At 32.8% G+C, this 20,529-nt stretch overlaps 2 protein-coding genes across 2 annotated transcripts; both read right to left on the reverse strand.

Moving 5' to 3' along the window:
- Positions 1–11,374: 11,374 nt before the first annotated feature.
- On the reverse strand, positions 11,375–13,001 carry LOC132758640 (U1 small nuclear ribonucleoprotein 70 kDa-like). The gene is made up of 2 exons (XM_060750331.1): positions 12,252–13,001; positions 11,375–11,903 (listed from the first exon to the last, which is right to left on the reverse strand). Exons 1-2 carry the CDS (start codon positions 12,487–12,489, stop codon positions 11,680–11,682), a joined length of 462 nt encoding a protein of 153 aa, XP_060606314.1. The 5' UTR covers positions 12,490–13,001; the 3' UTR covers positions 11,375–11,679.
- A 6-nt stretch (positions 13,002–13,007) lies between these two features.
- On the reverse strand, positions 13,008–17,889 carry LOC132758638 (uncharacterized). The gene is made up of 3 exons (XM_060750329.1): positions 15,967–17,889; positions 14,080–14,311; positions 13,008–13,538 (listed from the first exon to the last, which is right to left on the reverse strand). The coding sequence occupies exon 1, from the start codon at positions 17,428–17,430 to the stop codon at positions 16,282–16,284; it is 1,149 nt and encodes a 382-aa protein (XP_060606312.1). The 5' UTR covers positions 17,431–17,889; the 3' UTR covers positions 13,008–13,538; positions 14,080–14,311; positions 15,967–16,281.
- Between the last annotated feature and the right edge of the window lie 2,640 nt (positions 17,890–20,529).

Genomic DNA, 20,529 nt, shown 5'->3' on the forward strand with positions numbered 1-20,529 from the left:
GTCAAAACTTTATCTATAACCAACTTAATTTCATGTAAACAGCATTGTATTATATTCCCAAACAGTGATTTTATCTCTCAATAACATCACTGTTTGGAGTTCGGATGCGAGGAATTATATCACCAGGGCGGAGCCAGATCTTTATTCGAGTTCTAAGAACAACCTGTCAAAAACTTTATCTATAACCAACTTAATTTCATGTAAACAGCATTGTATTATATTCCCAAACAGTGATTTTATCTCTCAATAACATCACTGTTTGGAGTTCGGATGCAAGGAATTATATCACCAGGCCAGGGCGTAGCCGGAGTTATATAATGATGTGCATCTGAACCACAAACAGTGATTTTATCAAGCAATAAAATCACCCATTTGGATATATTATTTCAATTCTAACACGACATCAACAAATAAATGCAGCTGTACCTGATATTAAACAAAATTGAGTCTGAAATAGTTTCCATACTTATTTCAGCATGTCAGAATGTTTTATTTGTTACGTCATATGTATAATGATTACGTCACATATATAAATACAGAATGCCAACAGTGATTTTATTACATAATAACACACACTTTCGGTTCTTCTATATTCAATAGTGAAAAATGCGGGTCGTGTGAGAATCATTATTCAAGAACATTTTTCTCAGATATTTGGATGAAATTATCTTTTTTAATTCATTTTTCTTATATAACTACCTGATATGAAGTCTTCCATAATTCTTTTCTTTGGTTTTCTTTTACCCAACCAACTCTTTTCCTTCCTCTTCCTCTTCACTTAAACTCTGCCGTGGTTGTTTGATTATACTCCTCACATTCTTGGTCTGTTGTCTAAAAAGAAAATATTGCCGTGTATTTTTTTTGGTTGATTTTGAAGCCGAAATAAGGCCTCTTCACAATCTTGAGAATTTGATTGATATATTTGAGGGAATAAAAAGAAGAAAGCTGAAACTAGGAATGTAATTATTAAAATGTATGAATAGAGTGACTACAGGTAATGATTTATTCTTGTTTATTTTTTCACAATTTGACAGATTATCGTGCTAAAAATGCACAATTTCAGGGATATGGGTTGTTGCGAAAAAGTAAAAAAATCACTGTTATCAGTATCAAATTCAGTTCCATATATAAGCAAGTAATTAAATATTCTTTACAATAATCATCTTCAAGTTCTGTACAGCAACTGTACAAGTTCAGTCATGATGCTTTACTTTCTAGATCTTTTATATTTATTACACTATTAGATCTTCTTTAAAACCCCAAAATAACAAAATTGGTTGATATTTAACTTAAAGAAATTCTTTAAGTAAGACTAGCATAACATGATAAAAGAAGGCGCGTACCAGACTGAAACTTTATTTTAATTAAGTCGAAAGATTCCCATTTATTCTCAGGAGACCTCATTTCTTTCATTGCCCGAATGGCGCTAACACCTTGTGGCCATTTTACAGAATGGTCACCAATTATCCACTTTGAAGGAATAACACCTTCTTCTTCTTCTACTTCACCTTCAAGCCATACCGCTAAACTCCACTCTGCTTTGCTGTGTTCCATTTTCTGTCAAGAATATAAGATTAAATTTCAATATATATTTTTATTTTTACTTTTTCACAAACATGAAAAGAAGGAAGTGTTTATAAATACTTGTTAACAATGAATGAAGCCTGTTCTATTTATGCTGATTTTGTGAATCAAATTTGTTTAAATTTTTGGTACACACTAAATAAGAATATCACTCTAATGAGTTACTAAAAAACAGAATCCCTTAAGAACCCAGAATCCCTTAAGAGCCCAAAAACGACAAAATAGAAAATGTTTGCAGATTCTGTATATGATTGAGTCTGTTCATGGAAAAGTAACTGAAAGCGCAAGTTACTGTCCACGCTCCATATCACCACTTTTATAAGCATAATTAAACATTTAACACAAAAATGTTGAAATTTGAACTTAAAAACATCCATCCACAGATGTGTTCACATTTGTACGTTAGTGGACAGCAAATTTTACATGACAATCAATCAAAATATTTTTTGCTTTTATCTGAATGATATAAAATTATTACCTGAAAGGAACATGCAATTACAACCATGCAGGAAAACGGGTAACACATGATAACTGGTTCTATTTTCTTTCAATTGCATGCAGCATAGGCAGCAGCACAAATCCTCTTTCAACAGGTAGGCAGACAACTTTTGCGTTCTAAATCTCTCTTCTCTAGTAACTGTCTTTTTGAACTTAGTGTTATTTTTTAGTAAACATATGTTCAGTAGCTTTGAATCACAATGGGACACAAAATAACTTTCTGTGTCATTCATGCTGCACAAGTCACAGACTAAAGTTTGTTTCCTCTTTTCTTTAATAAATGCAATTTTTCCCGTCTTTGTAAAAAAACAGCTATCTTTCTGTCGAGTAGAAATAAAAGGAAACCTTAACTTAAAAAAATTTGTTTTAACTGATGATTCGAATTCAAATGAACGTTTGGCAATCTGCGCAATAGGATTTTTAGAGTTTCTTACACATTTCTTTAGTTGGTGCAAGTGGTTTTCAAATTTGAAAGTTGATATTTCATTCAATGATGTCTCGAAAAACTTTGCATCATCAGCAATATGAATCAAAGAATGAATATTGTATGATACAAAAGTGTTTCCATAGATATGCTCAGCTTGCCTGACAAAGTACTTGAGTAAATCACTAGAATAGTCTATGTAGTGACTACGTGTGTCATCATTTGAAGAAAGCAAGAATGATATTGCTACCACCAGTGTAAGGAAATGTTCATAAAGTTCTTTAGTTACAACAGATCTCAAAACAATAGGCCCAGTATAAAGTAAAAACTGTCTAAACTCTGTTGCTTTCCATCTGTCCATTTCAGTCAAGGACCTTGGTTGACGGGCAAATTCACGTGGCATTTTCCCACTGTACTGTGTGAGTTTCTCTGAAATAAGCCTAATTTGTTGGCCTGAAAGTTTACATTCTCTCGGACCTTCCTTTAAAAACATCAAAAGTCTTTTTACAACACCAAGGCATACTAAGTGCATGTAATCCAAAGAAAAAGCTTTAATACACATTATGTTTGCATCTATTAAAGGTGAACGTGCATTCTGATGTTCCGGGTACTGATTTTGTGCAAAATTTTCATCTGTGCGTAAGGCTGGCAAGTCTGCATCTTCCTTTGGAATATTGTATACTACTCGTCCATTCCACTCGCCCTTAATGACACATCGCTCACAGCTGTAGTAAGCATTATGATTTTTTGTTAATTAAAGGAATGATCTGGCAGGTGCATCACATATAAAAGCTTTAACTTGTACATCAAGTACCTGTTCATTTATGTTTAATCCATTAATATATAGATCATTCAATTCTGACAGTAAATCAGCTAGATAATCAGAGACAGAATTTGGTTTTGAACTACCATAAAACACAGCTACAATAAATGGTTCAAGATCACATGCCGAGCATAAAATAGGCCACAGTTGCAATGTATTTGACTTATATAAAGGTACTCCATCAATATTAAAAACTAAGTCCACCTTTTCAGCTGTGGCACAACTTGGATGTTGGGGAAACAGTTGACTTAAACCACTTTCTATACCAAAATATCTATACTGGCCACCACACTTCCTCTCAGTCTGAATAACACGAGGGGTTTTCATTAGAGTCCGTGCATCCTTTGGAAGCCTATGTCCCTGCTTTCTTAGAATCTCTAAAATTTCATTTACAGCGATTCTCGTACACTTATGTTTAGCTGCCCAAGCTGCAAGGTCTCTACACATATCAGGTATATTCAAGTCATCATCATTAATTTCTCCAAAAATTTCATTTTCTGAGCTTGATGTATGACCATCATCACTTGAAGAATCATGAACATCTTAATTAAATGATATACTCTCTTCTCTGTTGTCTGACAGTGTTTCTTGTTGAACAGAATCAACAGAAGAATGTGAATCTGTAGACTGATTATTTTCTGCTTCTTCATCTGAGCTAGACTGATTATCACTGCTTTGTGCCAACATCTGAACTTGAGCAGTATAATGCCTCCAGCGTTTCAAATATGCCATATTTGGATTTCCGACAAACTAAAAATACATATACTGTTGAAATATATACAATGCAATTTAAATACCCTTTAACCTGCTACAAATTCATTACCAAAGTGCAGCAGGTTAAGGGTTGAATGAAGTATTAAACTCAATACAAGAGCCACCGCCGGGCAGTGCAAATGCTGGACATTTTCATTTTAAAAGCAAACAGATAGATTGTTCATACGAATCTTTAAAAAAAATAAAGATTTTTTTTTCTTTCCTCTTTTTAGTTTAGTCACACTTGTTGTTTTGTCCAGGTATGAATACTTTCCATAAAAAAAATGACAAAAAAGAGAAAATATAATCAAAATTCAATAATTTGACAGTCAATGTAATTTAAAGGTCAATTTAAACGGTAATACCTAAATTATTCCAGTAAATCCACATGTCTGTTTTGTCTCATGTATATGAATCAAATCCATACATTAATAACAAAATCATGACATTTACTTAACCAAAATTCAATACTGTGACCTTGATGGTCAAGGTCTTGTCAAAGAGGTTATTTTGTCCAAGTACGAAAAAAAATCCACTGATTTATTACCAAGTTACAGCAAAATTTAGCAATAAAATAGTTAACTTTCAAGGTGAAGTTCGTACATGAGTCAAGGTCAATTTGAGTTTTATATACCCTAAGTATGACACCAAGAACTTAAAAAGTTATGATCAAGGTACAAATTTGCGGATGGCAACTGGTAACGGCAAGGCCGACATGGCTGTAAGAATACCTGGGGTTTTTAAAAACCGAGCTAAAAACAAAATTAAACTAAAAGCAAATTCATCAGACCCAAATTGTGTCACATTCAATGAAGTATCTCCCTTGATGCATTCCCTCATGTGTATTTGGGGAAAACAATCAAAATAATTAAGAATCAAAGTTATAAGGTTTTGTCCCTTCAAATTTATTGAAAATGTGTGTCATTATTTTAGAAAAAAAAACACCTCTGTTAACTTCACCTCTTGAAATGAAACAACATTTTTCCAGTGGAGTTTTATCATATGCTTTATGTCAACAGAGTAAGAAATATTATTAAAGGCGTTAGGTACATTATGCCTCAGAAATCCATATTATTTTTTTAATTCATGAAACATGTCAATCATGTGATAAATGTTTAAAAAAATGTATTTAGAACAATTACATGTAAGATTGAAAATAGCTGACGAAAGTAGCACTGAACTTGCAAAAAATATGGAAACTGACAATCATACAAAATACTAATCTACTACTGTATCAGTAATTTTCCTGCTTATATAACAGACTCCTATAAAAGGCCTCTTCCAAATTGCAATATTTTTTAAATCATACACTTTTCCCAAAAATCTCAACTTTATAAACCTGGTTTTTTTATTCCAAAAATTAATAATTTTACCAATAATTTTTCCCAAAATCAAGAGGCTAAGGCCTCTTCCCAATTAAGTGAGAAAATCATTGGACTACAATTGCCAAAACTGCAAAAGATTATAAATTAAGTTTGCGTATATGGCATATGAGCATTTTCTGTAACAAGGTATAAAACAAAGTTTTTGAGAAATAAAAAAAAATGATAGCATTTCTGACATATTGGGCCTTTAATATAAATTCATGAATTTTCAGATTTTTTAACTCTTTTATTCAGCCTTTCAGGGCTGAACCCCCTGACCCTCTTCTATATAAGAAAGAGATTTTGTATTTTGAAAAGATAGTTGTATTCTATCACAATTTGACATACAATGGACTACTTCATTTACTTTTAAATTTTCCCAATTTCATTCTACACTAGCTAATCCCCCTCCCCATGGGCCCTGCCACCATTCCATTAAAAAAGGAAATCAAAACACCAATATCTATAAATCACAAGTCTATCAGCTCTGTGTAAATTATCTAAAATTATCATAGATATTATATAAAAGCTAGTACATAAATGTTGCACATAACTTTTGAAGTTCATATAAAAATACAAATAACTTTCATTTAAAGATATTTAAAAATGCAAAATTATTTGACAAATCATATATTAAATCTATAGAACTAGTATACAGTATTTCTATACTCTTATAAAACTCATTATAATTACATAATAACATTATAATCCTGGTAGATGTTAACATGGCCCAGCAGGACCCTGTCTGCCAAGTAATGATCACATATTAATTAGCTATATTACTAATGAATGATAAAAAACCACATTTTTGACCATATTGCATCAAAGGTTTTATCAGCATCCATAATCTAAAACTTATTTCCTTGTGGTTTTAGTGTTTCAATGTCTGTAAAAGATTTATTCTATTAGCATGTGTTTTAATGTTAAAGAAATTCTAAAAATAAGTTTCTAAATGGTTTTGCTTTTCTTCCATAATAATTTTTTATTCACATGGCTTAAAAGATAAATGTAATATATACATTGTATTTCAATTTTAACTCTTACAAATTAAGTTGCCTTTGTATGTATGTTATAATCACATGGCAAAGACATATATAATTAGATAAAGTGTTTGCATTAATTCACTATTACAACAAAAATGAAGAAAGTGACTTAAAGAACATGTAATTTGAGCTATATATATAATGAAATAGTTTAAAAAAAATAAAAATAGTAAAGTAATTTTGTTTCCAATGCATGTTATCTTGATAGACATATATGAAAAAGAATGTTTGTTATTCAACATACATGAATTTGGTCTAGAAGCAAATCTTATGCCGCTATTCTGATCATGCTTTTAACAATAGGCAATGATTATGTTATCTGCCATATAATTTATTTCAAGATAAAGAAATACACAAATATATTTAGAATTCTTATTAAAAATTCAGATGCAGTATAACTTGTGTAAATTACGGCAACCAAAGATATATGTATTTATCAGTGTTTATACAGATATATAGATATTTCCACTTTAAAAATGTACATGTAATGATGTATGATGACTGATGATATTTTAGATCAATAGAAATATAAATAAATAATCATTTATATATGCAAAAATTAGCTGTGTTTTTTTTTACATTTATGGCCATGGTGGCAGTGCCCTTGAAGAGGAGAGAAGATTGTGGTTGGAAAGAAAATAACAAAATTTAAAAGCATAATTCATCAGGTCTTGGATTTCATGATATAGGTAGTCTGAATTATGAACCATCTAAAATTTTACAGATTTGTCGCTTTTTTATCTCTAAATTAACAGTCATGATAAAGTATGAAAATAGTAGAAGTTGTATTAGAAAGAATAAGGTTACTTATAATTTAAATTATATACATTATATGATTAGGCTAAATAAAACAGTCTGGTAAGATTATTCGAATTCAGCATTTTCAGACTCAGAGCAATTTGATGACTTTCAATTTTCACTTTTTACAAAACTGATTTTGTAGAGAAACATAAGTATTCAAAAAAATAATATTTAAGTAAATCATAATGGTAAAAACAGCTGCGGACAGGTTTTAAAGTCTAGCTGAATAATTTTATTTATGTTTCTGTAAGATGCGAAAACATGAAACATAAATTACTCATGTTATTATCGTCACGCATTCCAAAATACAGCGAAGAAATACGACAAGCAATTAGTAAAAGAACAACATGCATCTAAGAAACTATCTATTATAGCGGAAAATGCTTACCTTTGATGATTTTACTAAAATATCGTACGTCTTTGTTGTGTCACGTCCTTTTACTTTTCAAATATCCGCTCGAGTGCGGAGCGCCACTCTTGTCAGGAACGCTAACTCAAATGGTAAACTGATCCGCAGCGGTTACTTCCCTTGATAAGTGGTCAGTCGCAGTATTAGATAACAGATATTAAAATTAAATATATACTATATTTGAAAGCATTTAAGAGCATATGTGTTGATCAGATTACACTTAAATCAATATTTAATTGTGTTTAATTCAGAAACATTTGCACGGTTTATATACCATCGATCCTAATGCCGATCAAAAATGTAAACTTGTGATTTTTAAATGTAGAAAATACAAAAAAAAAATCAAAACTAAAATTTATTTTAATGTGATAAACGATGTAAAAGAAGTAAATATTGATAAATTAATTCATCTCCCAATTCAACAGCATTTATCAACAACGTTGGATTTTAGTTGAAAATTCAACGTTGATGTAACGTTGATGGTTAATCCCTGCAGTTGTCTATAGTTGGATATTGGTTGAACAACGTCACGACTTACTTTCAACGTTGATTCAACGTTGACTCAACGTCGTGTGCCTGCTGGGATAGGAATATAGTATTGGTATATAAACATTTAACCTACCTTTACAATCCTTCCAGCAATGCTGGTCCTGTGTTTTGGCGGGGATCGAAGTGCTGTCGTGACAGGCACAACCTCCGCATCCCTGTCACTCAGCATATCCTCCAGACAGCGCTGATGATATTCGGGCACAACCAGTCCACCAGTCATGCCCACCTTGCTCTTGCTTGTTACAACAAGAATTTCAACCCCATTTTCTGTCCTGGATATGACGTTGTATAAGATCACGTCCTGATTCACCACAAGCTTCGTAAATGCATCTCTCTTGTAACAGATGACTTTCATCAGCTTCTCCTCCGTTGATATGCCAACCGTGAGGCTTTGCTTGTCCTCTCCATTTGATGAATATTCAAACACGGGCTTCCTCACAAGGACCTTGCCCTTGAACTTGTTGCCCATTGGGGTAATGGTACTGTGACTGTTCATCTTCCTGAAACAAGTGAAATCGCACAAATATTATTAACAAACCATATATACAAACAACATATTCAAAATTGTTAAGGAGTTAAGACATCTAGATTCATGAAGTTTACAAAAAGGTTACTTATCAGGCTTGTGAAATATATTTTGGTGACTTAAAAAGCCTTACTCTGTAACAAATAATTTTAGGTTAAGCTTCAAGTTATCTTGATTCGAACTTCATAGTCAATGTAAACTAAAGAATCTGCTTTCGAAATTCATGCTGATTTACAGTGGCATAACTTTACGCATTATGATATAGTGTATTATTGCTTTATAAAGGCTTTATTCCAGACATATTTTCTTAACTCCATAGTCAATGTAAACTAAAGAATCTGCTTTCAAAATTCATGCTGATTTACAGTGGCAGAACTTTACGTATTATGATATAGTGTATTATTGCTTTATGAAGGCTTTATTCCAGACATATTTTCTTAAAGTGTTATATTTATACATAATTATGACGTCATGTATTATGAATCTGTGTTTGAAATAAATCTTTTCTTATTAGAACTGCAATAGGTAAGCGAGATTTACCTGATGCTAACAATTAAATTATCTTTCTACTGTCTCAATACTAACAGTATGATTCATATACAATAAATATTGGTTTATGGTCAGAATAGCACGATTCTAAAGTACCAGACCCAACTACACTACTATTTGATGTAACATAAATGTGATCTAGACAGCTGTTATAGTCAGTAGTGACAACATTTATCAGCTGGACACAGCCTAAAGTTTCTTGAAAAAGCCTAGCAATACGTTTGTTGTCTTCATAATCATAATTGAAATCCCCCATCAAAATTATGTTCTGTTGTGTTAAATGGAATAGAGAAGTTATAGCATCTAACAGACTGCGCAAGAACTGCGAGATGTTTGAGACTGTAGCACATCCGGGAGGACAATAAACAAACCCCAGTACAGTGTCTTTGCAGCATAACAGAGGGCATTCAATGCTAAAGCATGTATAACACAAGCACTTATCAAATTTCAAACTGTTCTTTATATAAACAGCTATTCCATGAGACGCTTCTTCAAATGAAAATGACAAATTGTAGAATCCATCAATATCATAGTCCTCAGATAATGGAGATTGTAATTTTGTCTCGACAAAGCCAATAACATCCGCTGCAAGCAAGTTACGCTCATTTTTAATATCTTGAATGTGTTTTCTTAATGTTCTACAATTTTGGAAACAAGGTTACAATATAGAATAACCATCTGTGGAGGGACAGAACGCCATCTTATTTATAGTGGCTTATGTTGCAAAGTAAATAAAAAAAATCTGCTAAAAAAATTGCTTTCCCTTGGCTGCAAGTCTGTCAATACATTTCATTTGCCAGATCAAGAATCTAGCAAAATTTTGAATTATAGAGGAATATAGTGTAAATTCTTAAGATCAACGAATTGAACAGGTCTCTAATTTGTTAAGTTTCAACTCACCTCTCAGAGTGCTATATATATATATATATGTACTTTCAAAGGGGAACTTTTTGTTTTTTCCCGTCCTGTTCATCAGAGACTGCAGACCGTTTGTCATGGTTCTAAAAACAGAAAGAAAAATCTTTACATTACCCTTAATCCTGTATGATAAACATCCCTGAGGGGGCTACAATTTGCAAAACATGGACTTTCATTTCTGATGAAAAATGAGGACATTTTTACGTATCCATTACAGATAGCTACTTAGCATTTAATAATGTAGTTTCAAGTACATTGTATTTTCATTAGGTTTTCAATACTCACTTCTCCATTATCCTCTTAATGTGCTCGGCAGCAGAGTTCCCTCCTATTCTGTTGAATGTGAATTTCTGTATACAGAAACAAAGTTAAATTATTGTTATATTATTTGGATTTATATACAGTTGAGTAACAGTGCAATATATTATTATCAGAGCTGGATAGTATAACAATTTAGACCAAGTCAAAAAGGGAAATAATTTTAAATTGCAATTCAGATTTATGGACCTTGATGGTACGAAACTGCACATTGACACAGAAGACAATTCAAGACATGTTTGAAGTTCAAAGCAATAACTACAGTTGAATAACATATGTATGGAATTTAAACAACAGCTGTCAAACGACAGCGCACTCGACTATTCAAAGTTCTGGATAGTACAGGATTGCATAAGTCAATATAAAATCAATTATTTGTCAAGCTAAAAAGTAAAATTATCCTTAACAATAATCATTATGATGATGGCACCAGGGTGAGTGTAATAGATCTCCTTATTCTTCGAATATAATCTAGCTGAAAATCAATACAAAAGTTTGTTTCATACCAGTTTTTCAAGGTTGTCCCCCTCCTCGAGAAACTGTTCAAACTCTTTCAGCTCATCAAGAGTTGACAGTTGCTGGATCTGTAATCCCCTGCACTGTTCCACTGTCACCTTCCCTGTACTTTTCACTGAGTCACGTATCTCCGTTAAGAGATACAGAACTTTCCTCTGAAAATATCATTGATGCAATTCCGTGAAAATCCACTGCTGCCTGTGTGGACATTTTGGTATTAATTTGCTGTCCAGTTGCTCCTTATTTTATAATGTAAGAATGAAGGATTCTGGGAACATTCATTCCATGTCGTCTGCACCATGACTATTAAAATGTTCTAGATGAAATGGAACCATAAATTTAATAGAAATCTGACTTTGAAAACTTTTTAAAAGTTCATTAAAATAATTGATATTCCATTTGAAAAAAGAATTGAAAAATATTACATACACTTGGAGATTTTCAAAGTCCTGCTTGTCGTACATGAATTTTAGCTTTTCATTATGGGTGAACAAATGGATTTTTGGATCATGGGATGCCTGGAATTACATGGGCCCTGTTGATTATGCAAGTGCGACAACACTCCTTACTTTATAATTGTGTTCTTTGTATAGAGGTGTTAAAATCATAAAGACAAGAAAATGCACTTTACACAGTGCTTTAATACTATGCAACTGACGTCCTTCATCCATGGGAAACAGATCCTTTTTCTTTGACGGGCTTCCTTTCCTGGACCGGCTCCTTTCTTTTTTTTTCGAATGACGCGCTTTTTGTGTCTTCTCCTTACCTCTTCATCATCGTCGCTACTACTTAGAGAATCTGACTCAGAAATAATTTGTTTGCGTTTGTCTGAAAAATAAAAACTTTATGCTCACCATCTAAAAATACTCCAAATTTTTAAACATGAGCAGCAAATGTCAATTATAAATGACATTGGGAAATATCCGTCAATAATTAACCCTACAATCTCTTCGCTCTAAATCTTCAAAAAACAATAGTATATTAAAAAAAGATGTTCATGTATCTTATCTTGTTTCTAAATTATTACAAATTTATATTATGATAATGTAATTACAGTAAGTTTCATGTTCATGAAAATTTCCAATGAACACAGTTTTTATGCTGCATTACGTATAATGCATACATCATTACATGCAAACTTATTGTATCCCCAAGCTAGAATAAATCACAAATGACCTCGAGATCTCCGCTCCTCAAACTCCTGTATGAGTTGCCGAGCCGTCTTGTTTACTCCAGTCTTCGCTTGTCCACGATTCTCTACCCTGCCATTTGCGTTCTTTTTCCCGGCACTTTGGTTTTCCTTCCTTCCATTTTTGTCCTCTTTCTTCCCACTTCTGTCCTGCTTGCCATGATGTATCCTAATGGGAGGCGAAGGCAGTTTCCTTTTCTCCGTTGGCTTTTTAACCTGGCTCATATCTATAAATAAGTAGAGATATTTAAGCACATTATTAATTAGCACAACTATGCCCAGCAGTGATATCAAAGATAGGTACGCTTGAGCTACACATGTTTTATCAATTTCCTATTCAACCTCCTTGCAGGCTCTCAAAAATAATAAATTATACAGGACACATGATGATTTGCAATGATAAGGAATGAATTTAATAAACATTGGTGATTGGTTGATATAAAATTATATAATTTATATCTGTTTATCACTTGCCCCTCTCCTGCTGTGTGTCTGAAGGCAGAATTCCGCTCAGGGCGAATCTTTTTTGTGGGAAAGCAATTCAGTTGGCTTGCGGAACAAGCCAGAATATTTAAATGATTATTTAATAATTCAATCTGACAAGCTTTTTTTCTTACCCGGCTCTTTAGACTTGTTTTCCTCTTGTTCAGCACCTGATTTGATTGGAAGTTCTGGAGTCAAGTTATAGTCCTCTTCTTCATTTGGACCTTTTCGTCTCCTAATACCATCTATGTCTGAGATGAGAATATAAAATAAAAGTGTAAATTACAATTCAAATAAGTATCAAGTATTGTGTATATTATTATTTTTTTGGGAGTCGTGGCTCAATTTCATTTTGGCTTGTTCATAAATTATGGTAAAAGCTGTAGCCATGATTGTCGATCTTCCATATATAATAATTAAATTGCTAAAACATGAAATGTCAATTCGCCAAATCATATATCAAGCAAATTTTGACTTCTGTTACCATAGCAATAATATAAACACAAATCTATAGGGTTTTTCATGGCAATATAGCGGAGTATAAATATTATTCAATATCAACCGAGGAATCCCAACAATGAACTTGATGTATATATTGAAAAACCAAATTTTAATGTAGTAAAATTTTTATTCAAAGGAACAAATATGAACACTTAGACTAGTACCTGTGACAAAATCATCCTCCCAAACTTTCTTTGTGTGTTTCCTTTTTCTGGTTTCCTCACTAGAGTCTTCACTTGCAGACTCTACAGTAGTGGTGAAGTCGTACTCTTCACACTCTTTTTTACTATCTGTAGACAAAAGCAATGAAAGGATTTTTAGAAATATACATAATAAAATCATATTTAATTTTAAACAAACATATAATATTAAATGTTAAATTGTTCGGGACACATGGTTATCATGGTTATGGATGACTACTAAATCTACATTATGTGACATTGATTCTTTTTTATGTTTTTATAATACATTTTATGTATCAACCTTTGAAAATATATTTTGATTTAACATGTTTAACAAAATTTACTACACATCCAGTATCAAAAGAAGTATTTTTTTGTTAATTATTATATTTTAATGTTCAGCAAATCACACCCTGCCGCAAGTTTTATGGATTTTAGTCAGGGTTATGAATCTCAGTGAATTGCTAATTTGCAGTCCTGTGAATGCAATATTTTACAAAATTCTGAAAAATAGCATAGACAGGAGGCATGATTTTAAGGAAAACTTTCTGAATGCAATTTCACAAGATATCCTAATGAGAACCTTGTAAAGGTCTAAATAACAGCTGGAAAGTCAGACATTCGATTATTGCAGCAATTTGATACAAACTTGACTGAAATTTGACTTTAACTAGGGGAAAAGTATCCCAGTTGCCATCAGGAGCACACATCTCCGCCATCTTCCTTTCCGTGTTTTTCCCCCTAGGCCATCTCACCGAGTTTCCTTGGATCCAAAAAGATCCGGAAAGACCCCCTCCTCCTCCCTATCTTCCTCCCATACCGCAAGGGACCATAGTGGGCTACCTGTAGCAACTGCTGCGCTGGTCATACTTGGTATACTTCTGTATATATACAAACATTTAAATTATGTAATCACCATATTCATTTTACAAATAATCACTCATGTCCATAGAGGCACAGGGGGTTGGGGAGCTTTTGCCAAAATTTCTTAACTTTACACTGGAATTTTGCCAATTTTTAGCTCGACTATACGAAGTATATGGAGAGCTGTCCTACTCGCCCCGGCGTCGGCGTCCGCGTCCAGATTTTAGATTAAATTTTTGGTGCAGTAAAATATTTTTCACAATAACTTTGTCATTTCGTAAGGTATCAACTTCAAACTTCAAATATATGTTTCTTATCATCAACCACATTTTATGTGACAAGGTTCATAACTCTAGCACCAATATTTTCAGATTTATCTCCCCTTGAACTTAGAATATTCCTTAAAAAATACTATTTTTTACTGATACTTCTTTATTTCTTAAGGGATCAACCTCATACTTCAAATATATGTACCTTATCATCATCACCATCTTATGTGACAAGGTTCATAACTCTAGTACCAATATTTTCAGATTTATCTCCCCTTGAACTTAGAATTTTCCTCAAAAAATAATATTTCTTACTGTTTCTTCTTTATTTCTTAAGGGATCAACCTCATACTTCAAATGTATTTACGTTATCATCATCCCCATCTTATGTGACAAGGTTCATAACTCTAGCACCAATATTTTCAGATTTATCTCCCCTTGAACTTAGAATTTTCCATAAAAAATATTATTTTTTACTGTAACTTATTTATTTCTAAAGGGATCAACTTCATACTTCAAATATATTTACGTTATCATCATCCACATCTTATGTGACAAGGTTCATAACTGTAGCACCAATATTGCAAGAATTATCTCCCCATAAACTTAGATTTATTTACTAGAAAAATGTTATTTTTTATTTTAACTTTTTTACTTTTAAAGGTATCTACCTCAAACTTCAAATACTTATTCCTTATCATCAATTACATTTTATGTGACAATGGTCATAACTCTTGAAGCAATATTAACAGATTGTTCTCTCTTTGAACTTAGGAGTTTCTTTAAGAAATATAATAACTTCTTAACTTTTTAAGGTATCTACTTCAAACTTCAAATATATATTTCTTATCATTACACAAATGTTGTGTGGCAAGATCCATAACTCTAGCATGACTTTCTAGAAATATTCCCCTTGATCTTGGAATTTATGTTAACAAATGTTATTTTTTTACTATAACTTAATACATAATTATACATAATTGATTTTTCATTCATAGTTTTGTCCTCCTTACTGTGTCCAGTATTTTATTAGTCGAGCTTCGCTGTCTCCTGTGACAGCTCTTGTTGAATACCCCCCTCCCTTAAAAGAAACACCTTACTGGATTTAAATTAAATTATTAATATATGAAATACTACTGCTTCAAACTAAATCATGCGCTTCAAAGTCTGTAAACATGCTGACTAGAGAAATTAAAGATGCACATGCTTTTTATCAAATCACACAATTAACATGATTATAAAACTATTAATATGTTATTTAGGAAAAAGGGTAACTACTTGTTCACAATTAAATGACCAAGTCGGTCAACTAGATTATTTTATACCTTGTACTAAATAAAATATCTTACAATGGTTAACCATTAATTTATGAATACTATCCTCTATTCAAAAGGCAAACTTACGCATAATGACAAATAATCTATCAAAATCTCTCCACCTCATGCAGCATTGGTATTTACACTGTCCTTTCCCCATCTTCTAAGCAGACAACTTTCCTATCCAGATCTTTCACTTCCAGGAGTTGCCTCCTTGGACGTGTGACATTCTTTAACCTACAGACGTCGAGTACTGTCGAAGGCAACGGACTGGTGTACAAGTCTTCTACATCTCTTGAAGTGAATAAGTCACAGACAAGTGTCTTTTCTCTTTTTTCCCTCACAAAAGCATATTTCCCATTAATTGTCAAAAAAACAAGAGTCCTTGAATTTTTCCGAAACTTATGTGTATTTTGGTTTCAAATGACGCCTTTTAAGGTTTTTTTCCATCTCAGTTTCTCTTTTTGCAACTTGTGATATGGGATTCTTTGCATTTCTCACATTTTTTTTTAATTTTTGAAGGTAGTTTTCGAATGTAAATGCAGATATTTCATTCAACGAGGAGTTATAGAACACAACATCATCAGCGATATGAGATAATCCATGTACATTGTATGTAATAAATGTGTTTCCATAAATGGATGCTGCTTCTCTTATAAAATATACTAAAAGTTCACGAGTACATTGAACATATTCATTCCTCAAGTCTGATTTTGACAACAGTAGCACAGAAATTGCAACATTGAGTACCATAAAATGGTCAAATATCTTATCTGTGACAATGCCACTTAGAACTATGGGGCCAGTGTATAACAAAAACTGTCTGAATTCAGTTGCTTTCCAATGCTCCATTTCAGTAATAGGTCTGGGCTGGCGAGCGAATTTTCGAGGCATTTTACCGTTGAAGGAAGACAGTCTATCAGAGATCCTTCTGAACTGTTGTTTTGAGAGTTTACACGCTCTTGGCCCATCTCTTAAGAACACCAAAATCCTTTTGACCACACCAAGGCATACCAAATGCATGTAGTCTAAGGGGAACTTTGATATGCAGGAAATACCAGCATCTAAGAGGGGAGAACGAGCTATCTGATGTTCAGGGTACTCCATTCTTGAAAATTCTACATCTGATCGCAGCAAAGGTAAATCATCATCCTCTTCTGGGAGGCGGTATGTGACGCGGCGTTCATAGTACTCTCCCCTTATCTGGCATCTCTCACAACTATGGTTAGCAGTATGACCTTTGATGCACTTTAAAAATGCCCTTGCTGGAGCATCACATACAAAAACCTTAATTTGGATGTCAACAACTTCATCATTGATGCGGATGCCATCTTCACGTATATTCAATAGTTCAGAAACCAAGTCTGACAAATAGTCATCTATAGAACTCGGCTTCGAATTTCCATAAAATATAGCAACGATAAATGGTTCCAAATTATCAACAGAGCATAAAATTGGCCAACACTGAATATTACTTGATTTATACACCGGCACACCATCAATGTTGAAGATCAACTTCATTTCATGCCCAACAGCATATGTGGGATACATTTCAATAAGCTTCAGCAGCCCGTTTCCGCTCCAAAATATTTATAGGCACCTCCACACTTTTCTTCAATGCGTTTAACATGTCTTGGAGTTTTAAGCAAGGTACGCGCATCTTTTGGCAAGTCAATATCCCTTAGTCTTAGAATACCCAGAAGCTCATTAACAGAAGAACGTGTCAACCTATTCTGTGTCACCCAAGCAGAAAGATCCCCAGACAAACTATTTGCTTCTTTATCACTGTCATCACTATCGAAATCAAAATTATCACTTTCACTGGTTGTTTCAAGTTCAGAGTTTGGACTACTACTTGATACTTCATTATGTGACAAAGTTGAGCTGTCTGAGTCCGAATTTGCAGCATCAGATTCAGAATGAGAGTCTGGTTGTTGACTAACTTGACCTGCATTGTAGTCTTCATTTTGGTCATTTTCAATGTGACCGTCATTTTGAACATTATCATCAGAATTGCTGCTATCATCACTACTGCTGCCGTTTTTTAAATTTTGGATGATAGCTATTGAAAAATATCAGGCAAATACACAATTAAACCAAGGCAATTTAATAAAAAAAAATTAAGCAAAGAAAGATCTCATCACTCCCCGGCATTATCAGCTGAACTAATAATGAGCTCGCATTAGGCACTATATTTGGTTCAGTTAAGAGTTATACTATTTAACAAGGATCCAATTAATTTTTTAAAAAAAATTAACCCTGTTGTCACTCAAAAAGTGGTTCTTTAAACTTATCCAAAGACATGCCAATTTTTTTTAAGGTCTTCTATCATTTCAGCAATATTAATTTTTTCTCAATAAAAGTTAAAAATGATTGATTAAAAGCAAACTCTTTACATTCAAACTGCTAACTAAGTTATACACAAAATGCCAATGCTCATAAACTAGCATAACAACAAAACATCGATTGGTTTTCTGCACCCATCGCGCACTTTCAATCTTTCGCTTCAAGCTTATACAATGAATGTTGGATGAATATTTTCTTATTCTAATTAATGTTAGTAATTATAAAGTAACCTAAATAGTTGCAGACAAAAGCTTAACATCAGCTTTTAACATAAATTGTTTTATCTTAACAAGGACAGCGTTACACAAAACTCCAGATGCTCAAATAAGCAAACAACAAACCTATGTTTTGCACACAGCCCCACTTTTCAATTCTCCTAATCAAGCCTAGTGAATTGTTAATACTAAATAAAGCTGCAGACAAGAACGGAAAGTGGAAAATAAAGCAAAATTTCCAGCAAACAGTAATGTGGTCCTGTACTTCAACCACAATACTAAAAACCTATCCTTATTTAAAGTTCTCAGTCAGAAGTAATAGAATGTGAAAACATAAACAACCACAAATCATGAACATCTAAATGTGTATACCACCCGCTGTTGCCCAACCGCCAACCCATCTACCAGACCTGTCTGCAACAATGTGTAAGCAATATGTTTTGTAGGGAAAAAAAGTTGACACTTGTTTTATCAGTCTTTTTACAATCGTATTTTTCAATTGCGATAACAATTAATTTGTTCCGTTTACTGAACAAGAAAGGAAAATATTTAAAAGTGGTTAACAGATACACATTTGTCACTACTATTAACAACAAAAGCTATGTTTTATGGGTAAAGTGATAAACAAGGCCATTTTATGAAATAATTAATTACCTAACAATATGGTTAGACACTAAACTACATACTTAATGCACAGTAGGGCCAAAGTACAAAAAATATGTCTGTTTCTTGTAGCATGGCCAGAAAAATGGGTCAGTAGAAGGGATTTCTAGTATTTAATCTAGATTGATGTGAAAAATTTACTGGAAACCATATCATTAGATGTAAAACATGCTTTTTGTGAACAAAACTGCATTCAGAAATGTTGTTCTTTATTTTAACGACTTGATTAATGTTTTTATCCTTACACCATTTGTATATGTAAAAATAAATTGCACTCAACAGGAAAAAATAGAGTTGGAAGAGTTACAGTTAACAGACTTATTTTTGAGGCGTAACACATATTTATTTACCTCTATAAAAATTTAAAGGTACTAACCACCGTTTTAAGAATTTACAAGAAAAAGAAAAGAAAATTGTCAATAAGCCCAATACTTTTGCTATCATCGTGTTCAGTAAGTTAATATTAGATAACTGGCATAAAAATATTGTTACGAAATTCAAGCAAATAGTCGTTAAACCTGTTTTTGTATTTCAAAATTTTACTAGGTAGGTACCTCTTTACTTTGTAACTCATGTGTATATATAGTTTTTAATTTAGCCACTGCCCTAATAACATTCCTCCATAGCGCAGTCGGTAAGCAAGCTTTTTATACACAGTCACCATAACACCTCAGGTTGCGGGTTCAAATCCCATGTTCCAACACATATTTGTTTTAATTTTATTGTTTTTACCCCTTTATTTTATGAAAAATATGTTTCAAATTGAAAAATTTGAAAAAAAATAAACATCAACAATTCTTTTTAATCCAATAAAACAGTGTCATATTGTCCAGTGCTCAGCATCCAAATGAAGTTAACATTTCAGGTTCTTACACTAAATGTCTGTTACAACTTTTGTTTGTTTTATGACAGATTGTCAACATTTTGGTTAGGGCCAAGCTTGGTTCTTCTTATTCTTCCTCCATCTCTGTCTGATGCATTTCTAAGACCAATCTTTGATAAAGAACTCCAATATCATGTCCATTTTGCCTGTGGAAAGATCTTCTCTGTTTACCAGCCCCTATAGAAATAAAGGATTGAGAATTTCTGTAAAATCATGATGATTATTTAGTGTAGCCAGTTCTAAGGTTAACCTTATCTAAACATTTGGATTGTTTCATTTAAACATAGAAATAGTAAATAATTACATATTTGAGTTGGCCTGACATATTCTATATACCTGAGGGTTATGTTTAGCGCCCAAGCACCTTTTCTAGTCCACCATAAGGTGCTATACGAAGAACCCTTAGTCCAGCGTCTCCCCAGGCAGTATTAATAGCCGCAGAAAAATCAATCTAATTATTTCCAAAAATGCTTTCTAGGAAATAAATATTGTCTTCTTTTTAAAATTATCACAAAAATACCATGGTCAAACAGCTTTCCGCCT

The sequence above is a fragment of the Ruditapes philippinarum genome, unplaced genomic scaffold (genome assembly GCF_026571515.1).
Source record: "Ruditapes philippinarum isolate M1 unplaced genomic scaffold, ASM2657151v2 ctg6488_1_1_1_1, whole genome shotgun sequence".
Classification (NCBI taxonomy): domain Eukaryota; kingdom Metazoa; phylum Mollusca; class Bivalvia; order Venerida; family Veneridae; genus Ruditapes; species Ruditapes philippinarum.